At 40.9% G+C, this 19,205-nt stretch overlaps 1 protein-coding gene across 3 annotated transcripts in view; it reads right to left on the bottom strand.

The window, feature by feature from the left end:
* Positions 1 to 19,205, bottom strand: part of LOC115079264 (mucin-5AC-like) — a 264,061-nt gene that overhangs the window by 142,075 nt on the left and 102,781 nt on the right. For all 3 annotated transcript variants that reach the window (XM_029582610.1, XM_029582612.1, XM_029582611.1), the window contains exons 14-16: positions 15,407 to 15,571; positions 4,689 to 4,783; positions 1,281 to 1,407 (exon numbers count right to left, since the gene is read on the bottom strand). In XM_029582610.1, coding sequence (XP_029438470.1) covers positions 1,281 to 1,407; positions 4,689 to 4,783; positions 15,407 to 15,571 — 387 coding nt within the window. The remainder of the gene's footprint in view (positions 1 to 1,280; positions 1,408 to 4,688; positions 4,784 to 15,406; positions 15,572 to 19,205) is intronic.

Raw genomic sequence — 19,205 nt, 5'->3', positions numbered from 1 at the left:
CTTAATCTTCTTTACCTCATTCCTGAATGCATCAAGTTCTTTCTGAAATTCAATCAGTTGGCGTTTATAATCATTGGTCAGGTTCTTCTTAATTTCACCCAATTGATTATCTAATATAAACTGAGTTTCTTCCATGAACTGTTTGGTAGTTTAAGATCATAAGAGCACTTGTTGAGAATTGCATTCCACTGCTTAATACAATTCTCATTCATTACCTGTAATTAGAAAATGTTGCTTAAAAATGCTCAAAATCCTTGGAGTGATTTTGTAGATGGTGAATGTTTTGGTGTTCTTCGCTTCAATAACAACAGAAAGTTAACATGAGAGTTAAGAAGTTTGCGAAATCTCGAATAGACACTGAGCAGCAGAATTGATTTTCTACAATAATGAAGCAATTAAGCTATTCACATTTTGATGTTAGTATATTTTCAGCAATGTATCACATGCATTATATGTATGTGATACATTATATGGAATTAAAATATTTTTATAAGGTTATGGAAGTTTTTCTATTTAGATTTTACTAATTATATTATGTGGTTATTTTGTAGAATACATGAGTGGGGGAGGTGAATAAAGAAAAAAGAAAAAATTGGATATATTTATTTAGATAAGTTGATTATAAGCTTTAGAAAATTTACTCTTGAGGAAGCCTGTAGTGGCAAAACAAGGGTTCCTTTATAGGGAATTCAAAGAAAATGCAAAGTATTGGTAGAGGTTTGGGAACACAAAGGGAATGTGATATAATGACAGAGGTTTTATCTGGAAAATTTATTATAAGAAGGGTGTGATTTAGGAAACATGATTAGCTAATGAATACATATTGGTGATTCCTTTCTGCCCTAGTTCAGTGTATCATAAGACTATTCCAATTCTCTCTCCCTCTTATATAGATGTGGTTTAGCATCACAAATGTTTTCTATACTATTGAAGTGCTGCAGTTTACACCTTCAGTAGTATATATTTATTTATTTTATTTATTTATATACCGCCTATCAGTATGTTTAAGCGGTTTACAGTCAAACCATCCATAAAATCAAAATAATAAACAAACAATAAGACAATATCCCAGTTATCCTAAGCAAGAGAAAAGTAAGCGACAGAAGCCAGATCTGCTCCCTGGCAATAATAAGCAACAATGACTTGATCATTGATTTGACTGATGTTACAAATCCCTCCTGATACTGCAACCTTAAGAGAACTGCTGTAGAGAAAGCAGTCCTAAGACATTTCCATTATTAAGAAATCTAGCGGCTGTGCTGAAAAGTGCATTGACTTACGGCAGAAATTAGACCTCCATCCAGTCAGTGAGACCCCTTTAGTAGTGCAGGCTCGAACGTAGGAGGAAAGGGCCGCACACATACAGTCCTCGCTCTGCTCACAGACACAGGTGTCATATAAACAGTTCTAAAGATCAACATAAAAAACCCAGACAAGTAAAATTTACAGTCAGAAGATGACACACATAATAAAGGTTTATACCATAACATATCTCTTATTTGACCTAGATTATCCAACCCATTTATAAAACATCATTATGCTCATACTATGTTATTCAATATTTTTGCACAATTTAATATGTTTGCAGTGTCAACTCCTCAGTGTTCTGTGTATTATTAATTGTGCTTTGATTGTTTCATAAGTAATTGATTATGGATGTTTTATTGTGCTCCACTGAGATTATAAAATTAAATTTTAAAATAAATTTTAAAATAAATTTTACTTCATGAGTTCATACTAAAGATAATTTTAAAAGGAGTTACACATGTAAATGTAACATACTATCATAGCAATTTTAAAAGCTATTTACACATATAAAATCCACTTACATGTGAATATCCTATGGGCAATTCAATGGCTTATATTGTAGCAATTTTCAAAAACCCACTTACATGGGTAAATGGTTTTTAAAATCAGGCCCTAAGAATTGTTTAATGTTTATATACTATTATTGTTTTTATGTCTTGACTGTTGTGGGAGTCTCAGTTTAGTGGACCCTTGGGCTGACCTGCTGGAGACTAGGAAGAGATGGACAATGTCTCTGATGAACAGCGGGCCGGGAGGCAGATGTTCAAGCAGGACGTAGATGCTCTTCACCCTGGAAGCTGGTGCTCCCCTGGGAGGAGCCCGTAGGAGCCCAACCGCTGGGACTTAGGTGGCTTCACCCTTGGAAGTCGAAGCCCCCCCGGGAGGAGCCCGTAGGGGCCTGGCCACTGGGACTTAGGCGGGTTGTGGATCAGGACAGGTAACTGGAACCAGACTAGGACAGTAGTGATACTGTAACTGGGTTCGGGTTCTGGAACCAGGCAGGAACTGTAGCAGGACTCGGGAACTGGAACCAGGCAGGAACTGTAGCAGGACTCGGGTACTGTAGCAGGCAGGCAGGAACCAAGCAGGTACTGTAGCAGGAACGGAGTGACATAGCCAAGCGGGTCACTCCGGGGCGCAACACAACAGGAAACCAGCATGCTAACCCGTTGCAAGGCAAAAGCTGGATGGCCGCGGCCGGCTTATCAAGGCCGCGGCATCTGATGTCAGGAATTGGGCGGAGTCGGCACTGGCGGGAAACGGGCTACAAAGGCGCCCAAGTGGCGCGCGCGAGTGCGCCTGGGAGCAGGGCATCCACCGGCACCTTCACGGCAGCGCTGCCCCAGCGGGGACGCCGCCAAACAGGCCGCAAGCCAGGACTCCGGAGGTGGGAGCAGGTCTGGGAATCAAGAGGTAAGGGCTGGCCGCGGTGCTCGCAGCCAGGACCGCAACATTGACTAGATTTTAAATTCCACAGCACTCTGTATGTCTAGGAGTGCTATATGTAGTAGTAGTGGTAATAGTAGTTTTATAAAATGATTAGGTAGACAGAATTAATTTTTGAATGCAAAAGGTCCTGTTCAGTATTGATATCATGGCATAACAGTACAGATTACATTAAATCATGACAAGATAACCAGGTTGCAAGCAGTTGTGAGAAAGACCGAAGACAGAACACACTTGAGGTATACAACAACATAAACTCTGTCATTACCAAATTACTTAAATATAACTGTGACATGGTTTGGCCTGTCACTAACAGTGTTTCCTATATTTTTGCAGTGAGAAAGGGGTTTTGTATTTTTGGAGACCTTCCCTTGTTCTAGCCCCACCTTTTTGTGGGATGCGTCTAGAGAATATAAATATTTCCCAGAGCATGTGATCTTGGTCTTTTACCATCCTCCAGGCGGATGATCAGATGGTGTTGAAGGTCATTGCCGCTCCCAAGAGGAGTGATAAGGAGGTGGTCTTTGCTGCTGTGTAGAACAGACTGACCAAAAGAGTTTTAGTACTTTTTGAAGGTGAACCAGTTTTTAAAATAAGGGAAACCCCCAGCGTCTAGAAGTATTGAATTCTATATCTCTTTTGTCTATGCTAAAAGTCAACAGCAAAGATGAAGAGTTTTGGAGATCTTAGACATTGGTGAGAGAGCCTTTTGGACTTATCTTTTGAAGATATATTTTTGGAACAAGGGGTTTTGTCATCTTTTCCAGCCCTTGTGCATGCTGGAGTTACAAAGAGAATATCCTATCCTCCAAGGGGACTGGATCATGGAGGTGGAATTGGTGCAGGGTTAAGAAGAACATTTAGGAGGAATATCATGGATAAAGAGACAATGGTTTTTCTAACTGATTTTTCTGATGATTTTTCTCATTTTTCAATATTGGCTCGGATTTTGTTTTTCAAATTTACGTTGAAAACCAGTGAATTTTTCCCAGTGGATACTAAGATTTTGAGTGGAGAGCATAAGATTTATTGTTTTATTCTTCTGCCCCCTGTTGGAGGACACCCTTGCCCAATGACTAGAAGCAGTAGAGTGGGGTTAATGAGGACAACTGTATCCATGACCACACCAAGAGCCCAGGAGCCTAAGCGAACCCCACCCCTGCTAGATGGACCCTGGCATTGTAGCTCTCCGGTTTCAGGCAGCAAGACAACTGGGAATCCTGCTATAATATTGCTTACTATGTTCATGTTGTATTTTTTAAAAGTTTATACCTAATTGTTTAAAGGTTCATATTTTTAAATGATATGTGCTCTGCACACAAAAAAGGGAAAATTAATATTGCATACTGCTGCTTGCCCATGCAACACCAAAAAATGCAGAGGGACTGGGGAGAGGAGCATGGGGTCAAGAACGAGGAGAACATGGATAGCTCTCAATAGTCTGTTCATTTCCTACATTTTCTAAGTAAAGAACTGAGCAAAGTCTTTAGATTTTGCAAATACTAAGAAAATATGGCATGGCAGGAGCAAGAAGGACATTTATCATTTCAGTATTTATTCCCAGAGTTCTAAAGGTGGTTGACAAGATGGCAGTAAGCAAGATTGGGATTTGGAAGTGATAAATTTTAATATATTTTGTATTTTATGCTGTGGTGATTTGGCTTTATTTTTCTTTTCGCATGTGTGTTTTAATCTATAAACTGATCATGTGTTATACAAAATTTTTAATAATAAAAAAAAAATGTCATTAAAGCACACATGGCAGGAAGTATTTGTGGCTATCAAATGTGCCTCAGATGAGCAACAAGGCCAAAGACCAAATAACTCAATCAAATGAGGAGAATACTCCCATCTCATTGTAAGATACAACACATTTATGGCTAGGAATGTAGTAGGCTTGCTTAGGAGAGTCACGTAAGAAAATATGTCCTTACCTTGAAGTACGGTGCAGGGTTAACAAACATTCTACAATGTGCAAAGGGTCCCTTGACATCCAAAAGGATGGAGCACCATGGCTGGGCATATCGCTCTGCAATATAAAAGTACATACTTTACTGACCAGCAAAATATTCAAATCCTCCAGTGCCCAGGCTTACTCTCTATTTCAAAGGATTCTGCATTCTTCAGTATCCCAAAGCACATTTATTCACAGGGGAATGCTAGGATTCTTCAGTCTCATTCCATTAGCATGTCGTCTTTTGCAGAAACTGTTTTCAATAATTACAAGGTGTATTTATCAATATACAATGGGCAGTAACACAAGTTAACAATTTATTCTTTTACTTTATATAGTTTTTTTAGCTGTTACTATTTTATGAATATTGTATTTCTGATCCTGTTTTATCTTGTGTAAACCGATGTGAAGGCCTGTCCGATGTATCGGTACATAAAACTTAATAAACCATTAAACCTCATCCCCCATTATTTGCTCTGGAGGCTATTTACTAACATGGAACAAAATCACTTTAAAATATACAACTAGATAGCTAATATTCTTGAAATCCCCTATAAAATCAATGGAAATAATAAAAGTGTAAGGAGAGATCTTCATATTTGGCTACCAATCACACCAACTCTTCCATCTTGGTCTTAAGTCATGGTAGCCATGAGAACCAGCAAGGGCCTCCAACCATAAAACACCAGATAGTGACTCACTTTGGAAACTGACCATTCTGCAAACTGTTTGCCCGGAAGGACCTCAGCTTATGTGCTTTAGCCACAGATAGCATAAGGAGTATAACTGATAGTAGCTACTGCAAAAAACACTGCATATTTTCTAGATACATACATACATACAGCAGCACTAAATGACTTGCCCTGAGCTGCACTGGCCAAGGGCCTTGCAGCACCATGACATCTCAATATTTGACAAAGGCTACCTGTGATGAATCAAGTGAGGCAAATAGCTACTAACATACCTTTCAATGAGGTGAACCTTTTCTTAGAAGACATGTGGGTGCTATTAGAGTCATTAGAAAGTAGACTCTGGCCTTGATATTTCAGAGGTGGTGTTTTTCAGTTTTATAGTTTGTAGTCAGCAAGGCAGGTATGCTGAGACACTCTCAATCATCAGCTCCGTGTGCAGCATAAAGACTACAGAAGGTGTTGTCAGTTGATGATCTCAGGAGCCTCCATCCTGCCTCGTTCTGAAACTTCCCACTGTGCTGAATATTTAGGCCAAATGCTCCCAGAGGTCTCATGTAGTTGGCATGATGGCTTATGCACTTTCTGTGTTTGTCTCTTGCAAGAGAAGCATTTAGTGCCACCCAAGGTCTTGAGGGGCCCATCTCAGTACCTCTGACAAAGTGCTGTTCATATATGCTTCTCACAGATGTGTATCATGCTGGCAGATGTAGATAATCTTCTGTGTGTAGTTAGGACCCTGGCTCCCTCATTAACAGTTTGGGACCAGGCTGCCAAAGACATCAATGATGGTGGATTAGGAACAGAGCAGAACATATGCATTGGCCATGTGCAGGTGAACAAAGTACAGGAGGTAATCTGTACCCAACTATGGGCCAATAGATATGTGTCAATGTGTGCGTCTGGGTTAGTGACATGCTTTATTAACCTCTGTCTAGATCTGTGTCTAGGGGTGATGTTGGCCACATTGTTCCCTCCATTAATATACCTGTGCATACCCCAGAGCACTCAGTGAGTGTGCATCCATTTTGCACATATTGCCTTTGGATACCAGTGATCCTGTGCTTCCACACTTTACAAGGGGTGAAATTTACAGCTTCAATTGATTCACGTACAATTACATTTTTGGACATTCGTATCACTTTAACTGGCAGAAAATTTGTCACTTCACTGTATCGGAAATCTGTCAGTTCGAATACCTACCTTCATTATTCGAGTGCTCATCCGAGAAATTTAAAGAGAAACTTGCCGGTAAGCCAATATATCCGTCTCAGACGCCTATGCACATCCACAGCAGATTTTGAAATACAGTCTAAAGTGCTAAATGAAAGTTTTTCTGCGAGAGGCTATCCTGACTCATGTATTAGGAAGGCATATCTTCGGGCTAAATACTCTCATCGTGAATATTTGATCCTTCCACGTTCAACAGAAGACTCTGTACGACAGACTTGTATTTTACCTTACTCTACTGCTGCTTCTAAGGTTTGAGAGTCAATTTTAAAATATTGGCATGTTCTGCAAGTACATGAGATTTTTAAATTACCCCCACGGATCACCTTCTCCCGTGCTGCAAATCTGAGAAATTTGTTAGTAAAATCTGACAGCTCTGTGACGTCAGTCTCATCCGATTGCACTTCGGGATCTCATTACCCTTGTCATACCTGTTCCGTATGCCAATCATCCATGTCTATTCAGGATCATTTAATTTTGCCTTCGGGTTATAAAGTATTTCTTAAACACAACACCACTTGTGATTCCTCGATGGTGGTCTACCTGATTCAATGTCTGGGTTGATTATCTTTTTTTATAGATCAATCTATGACATCTCAACCATACCTGACTTGGGTCATTGACGTCAGACTTTTGGGTGAATTTAAAGAGACGTGAGCCTCGGTTTCAGCTCCTCCAAACTTCCTGTTGACAAGATGGTAGAGACGTCTGGTCCCGTTTGAATGGTTAGCCATGCTATCATCAGATAAGTAATATTTTTTACTTTTTTGCTATTCGATATATAAATTAACTACAGTATGGTTATTCTAGGAAACTGACTCTTGCTAAAACATTTTTGATGTGCCCCTGATGAAGCTGAGTTAGCGAAACACCGGCCTGTGTAGGGCGATAAGAATGTTTTTTTGATAAGAGTCTGAGTCATCTTGAGATCCATGGATGGAGGACTATTTTAATTAAAAGTCTAAAAAAGCTCTATAAAAAATATTTTTGAGGCATTAAAGAATTAAAAAATGATGAAGGTGGATGATTGAGTAGACCGGTTAGTGTCTATAATAAGAACATATAACGTCAGGCTTGCTGACACCTTCTTAGGCTATTATTTATAATATTGTGATTTCCACACTTTTTGCCATTAGATTTCAATTACCCCAATATTGACTGGGTAAATGTAACATCAGGACTTGCTAGAGACATAAATTTCCTGGATGTAATAAATGACTGCTTCATGGAGCAATTGGTTCAGGAACCAACAAGAGAGGGAGCTATTTTAGATTTAATTCTTAGTGGAACGCAGGATTTGGTGAGAGAGGTAACGGTGGTGGGGCCACGTGGCAACAGTGATCATAACATGATCAAATTTAAACTAATAACTGGAAGGGGGACAATAAGTCAATCTGCAGCTCTAACACTAAATTTTAAAAAGGGAAACTTTGATAAAATGAGGAAAATAGTTAGAAAAAAACTGACAGATGCAGCTGCAAAGGTTAAAAGTGTTCAACAGGCATGGACATTGTTTAAAAATACAATCCTAGAGGCGCAGTCCATATGTATTCCACACATTAAGAAAGGTGGAAGGAAGGAAAAACCATTACAGTCATGGTTAAAAGGTGAGGTGAAAGAGGCTATTTTAGCCAAAAAAACATCCTTCAAAAATTGGAAGAAGGCTCCATCCGAAGAAAATAGGATAAAACATAAACATTGTCAAGATAAGTGTAAATATTGATAAGATAGGCGAAGAAAGAATTTGAAATGAAGTTGGCCAGAGAGGCAAAAACTCATAATAAAAACCTTTTAAAATATATCCGAAGCAAGAAAACTGTGAGGGAGTCTGTTGGACCATTAGATGACCGAGTGGTTAAAGGGGCTCTTAAGGAAGATAAGGCCATTGCAGAAAGACTAAATGAATTCCTTTCTTCCGTGTTTACTAATGAGGATGTTGGGGAGATATCAGTTCCGGAGATGGTTTTCAGAGGTGATGAGTCAGAGGAACTGAACAAAATCACTGTGAACCTGGAAGATGTAATAGGCCAGATTGACAAAATAAAGAGTAGTGAATCACCTGGACCGGATGGTATGCATCCTAGGGTACTGAAAGAACTCAAAAATGAAATTTCTGATCTATTAGTTAAAATTTGTAACCTATCATTAAAATCATCCATTGTACCTGAAGACTGGAGGGTGGCCAATGTAACCCCGATATTTAAAAAAGGCTCCAGGGGCGATCTGGGTAACTATAGACCAATGCCGGGAAAGATAGTGGAAACTATTCTCAAGATCAAAATCATAGAGCATATAGAAAGACATGGTTTAATGGAACACAGTCAACATGGATTTACCCAAGGGAAGTCTTGCCTAACAAATCTGCTTTATTTTTTTGAAGGGGTTAATAAACATGTGGATAAAGGTGAACCGGTAGATGTAGTATATTTGGATTTTCACAAGGCGTTTGACAAAGTCCCTCATGAGAGGCTTCTAAGAAAACTAAAAAGTCATGGGGTAGGAGGCCTTGTCCTTTCGTGGATTACAAACTGGTTAAAAGATAGGAAACAGAGAGTAGGATTAAATGGTCAATTTTCTCAGTGGAAAAGAGTAAACAGTGGAGTGCCTCAGGGATCTGTACTTGGACCGGTGCTTTTCAATATATATATAAATGATCTGGAAAGGAATAAGACGAGTGAGGTTATCAAATTTGTGGATGATACAAAATTATTCAGAGTACTTAAATCACAAGCGGATTGTGATACATTACAGGAGGACTTTGCAAAACTGGAAGATTTGGCATCCAGATGGTAGATGAAATTTAATGTGGACAAGTGCAAGGTGTTGCATATAGGGAAAAATAACCCTTGCTGTAGTTACTAGGGATGTGAATCGTTTTTAGACGATTAAAATTATCGTCCGATAATTTTAATATCGTCTTAAACCGTTATGGAACACAATACAATAGAGATTCTAACGATTTATCGTTATAAATCGTTAGAATCGTGAGCCGGTACACTAAAACCGCCTAAAACCCACCCCGACCCTTTAAATTAAATCCCCCACCCTCCCGAACCCCCCCCCCCCAAATGACTTAAATAACCTGGGTGTCCAGCGGCGGTCCGGAACGGCAGCGGTCCGGAACGGGCTCCTGCTATTGAATCTTGTTGTCTTCAGCCGGCGCCATTTTCCAAAATGGCGCCGAAAAATGGCGGCGGCCATAGACCAACACGATTCCTCGGCAGGAGGTCCTTCCGGACCCCCGCTGGACTTTTGGCAAGTCTTGTGGGGGTCAGGAGGCCCCCCCCAAGCTGGCCAAAAGTTCCTGGAGGTCCAGCGGGGGTCAGGGAGCGATTTCCCGCCGCAAATCGTTTTCCGTACGGAAAATGGCGCCGGCAGGAGATCGACTGCAGGAGGTCGTTCAGCGAGGGTTCCGGCGCCTCGCTGAACGACCTCCTGCAGTCGATCTCCTGCCGGCGCCATTTTCCGTACGGAAAACGATTCGCGGCGGGAAATCGCTCCCTGACCCCCGCTGGACCTCCAGGAACTTTTGGCCAGCTTGGGGGGGGCCTCCTGACCCCCACAAGACTTGCCAAAAGTCCAGCGGGGGTCCGGAAGGACCTCCTGCCGTGGAATCGAGTTGTTCTATGGCCGCCGCCATTTTTCGGTGCCATTTTGGAAAATGGCGCCGGCTGAAGACAACAAGATTCAATAGCAGGAGCCCGTTCCGGACCGCCGCTGGACACCCAGGTTATTTAAGTCATTTGGGGGGGGGGGGTTCGGGAGGGTGGGAGATTTAATTTAAAGGGTCGGGGGTGGGTTTTAGGGGGTTTTAATGTGCCGGCTCACGATTTTATGATTTTTCACGATATTTTACCCCCCCAAACGGCAACAATACGATTCCCTCCCCCTCCCAGCCGAAATCGATCGTTAAGACGATCGAGGACACGATTCACATCTCTAGTAGTTACACGATGTTAGGTTCCATATTAGGAACTACCACCCAGGAAAAAGATCTCGGCATCATAGTGGATAATACTTTAAAATCGTTGGCTCAGTGTGCTGCAGCAGTCAAAAAAGCAAACAGAATGTTAGGAATTATTATGAAGGGAATGGTTAATAAAACGGAAAATGTCATAATGCCTCTATATTGCTCCATGGTGAGACCACACCTTGAATACTGTGCACAATTCTGGTCGCCACATCTTAAAAAAGATATAGTTGCGATAGAGAAGGTACAGAGAAGGGCAACCAAAATTGTAAAGGGGATGGAACAGCTCCCCTATGAGGAAAGGCTAAAGAGGTTAGGGCTGTTCAGCTTGGAGAAGAGATGGCTGAGGGGGGATATGATAGAGGTACACACAATGAATGTACAAGTCCCAGAGCTTCAATGTCAAGAGGAAATGTGGAAAAAAGAATTTTCATTCACAAAAAAGCGGAGAGTAGCTTGCTTGTTACGGCGGTTACTACCCCAAACCAAATAAGCCGGATTCTTCACTTTCAATGCATATCCAGCATAACTCTCTGCTTCAACTGCAGGGGAGAAAGTCTGATACTTCACTTTCGATGCTTATCCAGCGTAACTCTCTGCTTCAACGGCAGGGGGAATGAAGAACAACCAACAAGGACTGAATTACATAGTCTGGATAAACAAATAAGCATGGGTGTAGCTTGCTTATTGCGGCAGTTACTACCCCTAACTAATTAAGCTAGATATTTCACTTAGATTCAGCTCCATCACTGCTCTCTACATTAATGGTGGGGGTGGAAAGGAAATAGAACCAAAAGGTTACTAAGAGCCAAGGGTAACAGATAAGTATGAAAAAAAAAAGTGTGAAGCTTGCTCGGCAGACTGGATGGGCCGTTGGGTCTTCTTCTGCCGTCATTTCTATGTTTCTATGATCATGAGAGGTCTTGAACAAGTAGATGTGAAACGGTTAATTACACTTTCGAATAGTAGAAGGACTATGGGGCATTCCATGAAGTTAGCAAGTAGAACATTTAAGACTAATCGGAGAAAATTATTTTTCACAACGCACAATAAAGCTCTGGAATTTGTTGTCAGAGGATGTGGTTAGTGCAGTTAGTGTAGCTGGGTTCAAAAAAGGTTTGGATAGGTTCTTGGAGAAGAAGTCCATTAATGGCTATTAATCAAGTTTACTTAGGGAATAGCCACTGCTATTAATTGCATCAGTAGCATGGGATCTTCTTAGTGTTTGGTAATTGCCAGGTTCTTATGGCCTGGTTTGGCCTCTGTTGAAAACAGGATGCTGGGCTTGATGGACCCTTGGTCTGACCCAGCATGACAATTTGTTATGTTCTTATGTACCCTAAGTCTATGCCACTTTTTTGTGTGACACTATATGAACACTATAGCACTAGCTAAATCTGGGTCAGAAATTCCAGACTAGGAAATTGCATCTGGGGTTTCCACAAAATGTGTGCGTGTCCCTCACATCCAATCTAAGGCTACCTGTTCAAAGCAGTTATCAAACCATGAAGCAGTACATCAGAGCTGCCACACCTGCCCTAGCAGAAATACCTCTACCTCATGGTATGAATGTACAAGTCCCTGGCTGCCCCGCAGTATGTCCCCCAGAGATACAAATCTGTCTGCTCTGACATAGTGAATATGCTAGGCCCAAAAATGCACAGGTCGCTGCTTCTGGTTTACCTGTGTGATGGGCAAGACAAACTGTGCCTGACATTCTGGCGGACCCATCACTAACAGGGCACACCAGATCTGGGAATACCAGCAGTATGGACACTAAAAGGTTGTGATTAACTAGTGAGATTTCAACTGCCCCAAATAGGAGGATTGGAAAAAGCAAATGCTTAAAGGGAACCTGAAAAATGTGTGTAGTGTCTGCTCACACACAAAGCTTTATGGCAAGTGCATTGATTGGCCACACAATATCAGCAGGCCTCTCAAGCACAGGGAGATAAAGCCATGCCCTGACACAATGGCATGCAGAGGCCATGGCTTCCGGGTATCTGGCCACCACATCGAGGATGCCCAGTCGAACGTCACAGGCCACTTGCATGTTGATGGCGTGGAAGAGCTTTCTGTTGTTGAAGATCTCATCCCTGTTATGGGATGGGATGATGCTACGTGAGTGCAGTTGATAGATCCCAGAACAATGGGAATGTTGGCTATGGTACAAAAGACTCTATTCAATTCTATTAAGTCCTATCTGTCCTGAGGAAATGCTGTGCAACGTTTAATACAGTCAGATATAGCTGTTATGTCTTGCTCCAGGCAGTAGGAAGAAGTGGCTTGGTATATTCCCCCGATGACCTGTACTGTCGTCTGGAAGGAGCCGGATGCCATGAAATCAGGGTGGCCAATAGTTTGATGAGCTCTGTTATAGAATGTGACCATTCCGTGACCAGACTGAGATCCCCTTGGAATTCTTTATATAATTCCAGGATAGCCTGAGAGCTGAAGCAATACCTTCTAACCACATAATCTTCTGGCACGCCCAGCAATGAGGCTCGTGGAGGAAAGATGTGTTCCCTGTATTTCCTCCGCCATGCCCGCCTGCGTACCAAGCATTGCTGTGGACAATGGCCCTCTTCCCTGAAGAGCGGATGGCTTGGGTTCCAGTTCAATTTGTATGCCACCCAGAATTGTAGATGGATGGGTTATAAATTTTAAAAATAAATAAATATATTTAGCCAGAGAGCGCCGAATATAAGCACTGTCTGGCTAAAATTTAACTGTAAGAAATGAATTCCTGTGGAGACCTTTATACCCAATTTTTTATTCAGTGAAACACCAAATGTTATCTAATAATATCTAACCTCCTCTCCCCCTATCTGACTATCAGCCATGAATACTGTATATTGAATTCTGCCATGTACACTGTAAATTGTTCCGAACCATGAATACTGTATATTGAATTCTGCCATGTACACTGTATATTGTTCCGAACCATGAATACTGTATATTGAATTTTTGCCATGTACACTGTATATTGTTCCGAACCATGAATACTGTATATTGATATTCTGCCATGTACACTGTAAATTGTTCCGAACCATGAATACTGTATATTGAATTTCTGCCATGTACACTGTATATTGTTCCAAACCATGAATACTGTATATTGATATTCTGCCATGTACACTGTATATTGTTCCGAACCATGAATACTGTATATTGAATTTCTGCCATGTACACTGTTTATTGTTCCGAACCATGAATACTGTATATTGAATTCTGCCATGTACACTGTATATTGTTCCGAACCATGAATACTGTATATTGAATTCTGCCATGTACACTGTATATTGTTCCTAACCCTTGCATATGCCACTGAACCCTGTATATAGCTCTGGTTCTTTACCCTCTGCTACCCACATTGTTAATTTCTGATATGCCTGCTTCTGGCAAGTTCATTGACCCTTTGTTTCTCTATTTTCCACCTCGACCTCCTCTTTTCGTTTGATCCCAACCCAAGCCCTGTTCTATGTCAGAACCGGAGAGAGAGGCCAAAACAGAAAAGAGAAGAAGGAATAATACAGGACAAGATGGACATGACAGGGCAAGACAAGGCTCTGAGGTCAAGGCAAGGCTGGATTGCAAAGGATCCATTACTGAGGCTAGGTAGGGATGTCGGTCCTCTTGTAAGGCTAAGGCAGGCGATGTCATCACTGGGGTGCCGTGGCCTATTCCTGCAATGGGCCCATTAAAAGGACTGATGCTGGGCACACGTTTACCTAGGGGTCGACTGGAGGCGCTAGTCATGGCGGCATCCTGCGGTTACTACCCCAAACCAATTAGCTGGATACTTCACTTAGATGCAGCTCCAGCACTGCTATCTACGATGGTGGGGGTGGAAGGGAAATAGAACCAAAAAAAATTATTTAAAGGGACAAGAGTAACAGAAAAGTATGGAGAAAAAAAAAGTGTAAAACCTTGCTGGGCAGACTGGATGGACCGTTTGGTCTTCTTCTGCCGTCATTTCTATGTTTCTATGTATTTTCTAATCTTTTTGTTGAATGTGAACCTGCATAATGTGCCCACTAATGCCGGTATAAAAAAGTTCTTAAATAAATAAATAAATAAATAAATAAATAAATAAATACATTCTCCACAGCTGGTTTTTATACATTTTTCAAAATTGCACTTAAAAACTGTACTTCTATGAAAATTCTTCTGATATTTGGTTTTTGTTGTTAAAGTTTTACTGTGCCCTCGGAACTCCTCCAACCCCGGCTTATCTTGTTAAGTAAATTTCATTTGGGCAATGAGTGCAGGGAATTTTACAAACAAAGGGGCCGATGCAATACAGTGCGCTCAGCTGAGCGCACTGTATAACCTGCAGTTGGACGTGGGATAAATAGGCGCTAATCCACCCCCTAATGCAATAGGGGGATTAGTGCCTATTTAACGCGTGTCCGACATGGAGTGAATGAGATAGCGCCAAAGAGCCAATATATTGCTCATTCACTCCGAATGCAAAAAGATAAATGTGCGTCCTTCAGGCAGGTAATTATTATTACTTTGACTTATTGAAACATGACATTTTTTTTACTTAAAAATAAAATGTAACTGAACCCACATCTAAAATCTTTTGGTTCTTGTACAAATGATGTTCTTCTTAAAGTACTGATGCAATCAGAGGAGATCACTGAGGATCTCGGAATAGAATTGAGAAGTATGGACTTCCAGCACTGACAACCTTTCATGTAGTACTTTGTTATCATAGACAAGACAGTAGTCACTCACTGGTACAACAAATTTTCTTTCTCCTTCCTAACATCCCTCATCTGACATACCCCACGCCTGTTTTACCTTTGATAACGCTAGTAGCACACGGATTCTCATTTAGGTCTTTGACATTTGGGCACAAGCTATGGCTCTTCCACGCGTTGCCAAAACTGGAAGCAGTCTCTTCCACCAGCTCATTGATTGTCATAAAGTCATCAGATGGGATATCATTATAGTTTCCACAAAGGCCTTAAACAGAACATGGAGATCACAAAGAGGTGGTTAGCATTCCAGAAACAGCTTGAGAAAAAAGGAGCTGAGCATCATCCATTTTGTGGCAGCCCCAGAGAAATAAATGATGTCACAAATCCCTGCTACTTTTCTCAGTGGAGTGGGCTTTCTAACATCATTACTCTGTTGATAGCAGGGCTGGCACAAATGTTTCTGCTATCCTAGATAAATACAAATTTTTCCACGCTCAGGGAAATGGAAAAAGGGAGAAGAGAGAGATCTGTTACTATCGTTGCTCTCTGCTTTCCTTCCTTTCTTGTTGCCCACCCACAAAGGGTTCTGGTAGTAAGATCATTTCCATTCTGTCCAGGTCTCGGCTTCTCATCTCAGGCAGGCTACTCTTCCAAACCAGGGCTCCACTCCTGTATTCTGCAACAATGAGCCCATGGACTGAAGGAAGGAAAAGGTCTGAAGAACAAAAGGAGAAAGAGAGCGAGGGAAGAGAAAGCATGGAGCTGGGCAGCTGATGCAGAATAGTCAATGGGAGGAGGGAGTATCTCTTCTCTGAGGAGTTACAGAAACAGTAGGGCTGTGAATGTGAGAAGCCAGTTGAAAAGTAAATGCCTGAGGACCGGTGAGACAAGGAGAAGTATTGTGCTCCGGCAGAGGATAGTGGCAGTGGAAGATTTTACAGCAGAGATGAAGAAGAAGGGAGAGTCAGAAAGAGAATTTGAAGCATTGCAAAGGATTTGGAGAAGCAGCTGCCATCAAGACAAGGTCAAAATTAGCTTTTTCAGCCCCATTCAATGTGACAACTTAGAACTACATGTGCTGTCTTATTTGGTTGCATCAGCCCTGGTTGCTACCACAAATGGATGTCTCCAGCAGCAATAGCATGCCTTCTTCAAATTAAGCTAGACTTATTATTTAACTAGTTTGACTGCGCTAGCATTCTTGAATTTTCAGTATGGAATTCCTCTTTAAATTGTCATTGGTCCTTTATGATCAATGAATTACCTTGCTCAAGGTAAAAATTATCTTTTTACCACCCTATCATTACATCTCTTCAAAAAATTGGAATATCACTCAACATAGTATCTATGTCTAGACAGAAGTATATACATTTAATATCCTGTGCCCATCTTTTCTCCTTCTCCTTTCCCATCAACAAGACTTATACTGCATGTATGTAGAAGACAACAGCAGTAACATTTCTGGTATCCTGAAGAATATAGAAGTTGAGGAAACTGAAGTTCAAAAACATAGACTATATAATATATGGTCCCATTTTTGTATGGAGGAGGAGCAGAAGTGCACTCAGAGTATGACATACAGTATATGAAATGTGTAACCCATTTGTAAACCTTCTCCCTCACCTTTGGGCATGATACAATGCAATACAATTAGAAGACCTCAGTAGGAGTCCACCATCTTCTGCTTTTCCATTTTACTTTCACTTCCTTGACTGTTTTAGGAGAAGAGTACAGCTTGTAGTGAGGATTTCTGTTTGTTCTGCACTATCAGATGCCAATATGCTTGAGGGAAGGTGCACTGAGTGCATTTCTAGTCTGATTTTGTTTTAGTGCTTTTTTTTTTTTTTTAGTAAGAATAGGCAGAATTCTAGTTTTCCTCAGCACCAAGCCTGATTCTCTGATGACTCTGTTTCAGTATGGAACCAACAATTTCAAGCATAAATACAGAAACCGCTCAAACAAAACATAGATATTTTTGGAAGCAACCATAAGCCATGGGAATACATGAATACCCGAACAGTTTTCTCTCAATGCTAAAGAACGCGTTTCCTTTCAAGAACCCCATACCTTATTAGTTATTTAGAAAATAGTGTGGCTGGGGTTGATGAAGGAGCTTGCTGGGATATTGACTGTACAGTTGGACCTGCCTTTCTACCTCCTGCAATTGAAAGAGTTTTTAGTCATGTAACTTCATAGTAACTGAAGAGCCTCAATTTCAATGATTCAATAAAAGTTAATATATCCTGCAGTGTGCATATCAGTTGATGCTGATCAGGATTAATCAGCAATTGCCAAATTGACCTCCTGCAAGTAGCTGAGCAACTTAATTAATTTAAACTAAAACTATAACTTAACTAAATTGGACTTGCTTTGGTATCTAAGAGGAACAGAGCCGTGGCAAATTTTCCCTCACTCATGGAATTTGAACTGAAGACAAAGGAAGTCATTTTTGTGGATTGTAAAATAACTTGATGCCACAAAAGTCCTCGGTAGTCAAGGCTCTGTTCATGTGTCTGTGCTGCATTAGATATGCAACCCCTGGGCTGAAGTCCTCACTGAGGAGTCCACAAGTCACCCTCAATTCCAAGGGTTTAAGCTTTCCGAACTTTCTAAACTTCCCTCTGTTTTCAGGATTCCCTATCAAGAGGGAGAAAGATCTCCAAGGCCCTTAGCATTATTTAAAAGTCTTTAACCTATATAGTTATAATCATGCTGGACAATAGATGTGATTCTAACATGACTTTACGATTGTTGATGGTAAATGAAGGTAAGTAACTATCTACAAATCCTCTTTCAATACATTCCATTACCTAATCCTCTTCCAATAAATCTGTGACTCTTTACTTATGATTTACTTTAATCTTTGGAATTCCACATCCCTTTTTAATTGCAGGGATTCTTCACTAAATTTAGATGGCATATAATACAATCCCACTTGTCATAGCTTGATTCACATGACTACTCCTCATCCAACATCCTCCAGTTTATCCCGATGACCTATGATGTGTGGCACAAACAAGAGCAGTCAAGGCTTTTATTTTTTACAATATTTTAAAATAATTTTTCCATATGTAAACTTTATCTTCATAACCTCAGGCCAGCTATTCTCAGGGGTTTCCTAAACCCGCTGTATTCACGTAGTTTCAATTCACTTCACAAACACTAACTTTATGTTCATACTTCACAAACATAATCTCTCTGTACTCAGTTTCACTTCACTTCACAAACATTTCATTCAAGTCAGAAATCATACAGGAGCTGCCTTCATCTGGAGTCCTGGGGACCTGTCTCAGCCTTGTAGACCCCTAGTTCTTATACTCAGCTGTAGGGTCGTCCCTGGGACCATAATCTCTTGCTACACTCAACCTTAAGGTAGACTGGGCCAGATACCTGGAACCAATCCTTAAGCTATTTTGGGGCTCTTGGATACCCACTTTGTCACATGGTGGCCAACACTGAAGAGGTGCCTTTTCTCCATTTTCTCTCCTTCTTCCTGGAATGAATGTGTATCCACCCCTTCTATTGACCTTTGATGGGTTCTTGGATATTTCTGGATAAAAGACTCCTGAAAACAGTGTCTAGCTTTCTTAGGCCTTAGGGAATTTAGTTGCTGTATCAAGTAAAATGCAAACCTCCAAAAGCAACAAAGAAATTAAGGCAGGTTGGACCACACTTCCTCCAAAATAAACTCCAAAAAAGAAGGAAAATGGTTTCTCAAAAGTGAAGATAACTTACCTTTTCTTCTTTCCAACCCAGACCTTATTCCTAAAGATGTAAGGGTACTCCCTTGTATATTTATTTATTTTTGATTTTTATATACCGACCTTCTTGCATAAAATGCAAATCAGGCCGGTTTACAGTGAACGTTGAACAAGCAGGAAATACAATTCCTTAGTCTA

Source organism: Rhinatrema bivittatum, chromosome 17 (genome assembly GCF_901001135.1).
Source record: "Rhinatrema bivittatum chromosome 17, aRhiBiv1.1, whole genome shotgun sequence".
Taxonomy (NCBI): domain Eukaryota; kingdom Metazoa; phylum Chordata; class Amphibia; order Gymnophiona; family Rhinatrematidae; genus Rhinatrema; species Rhinatrema bivittatum.
Note: the sequence above shows the minus strand (reverse complement) of the source record. Positions and strands in the feature narration are given on the sequence as shown.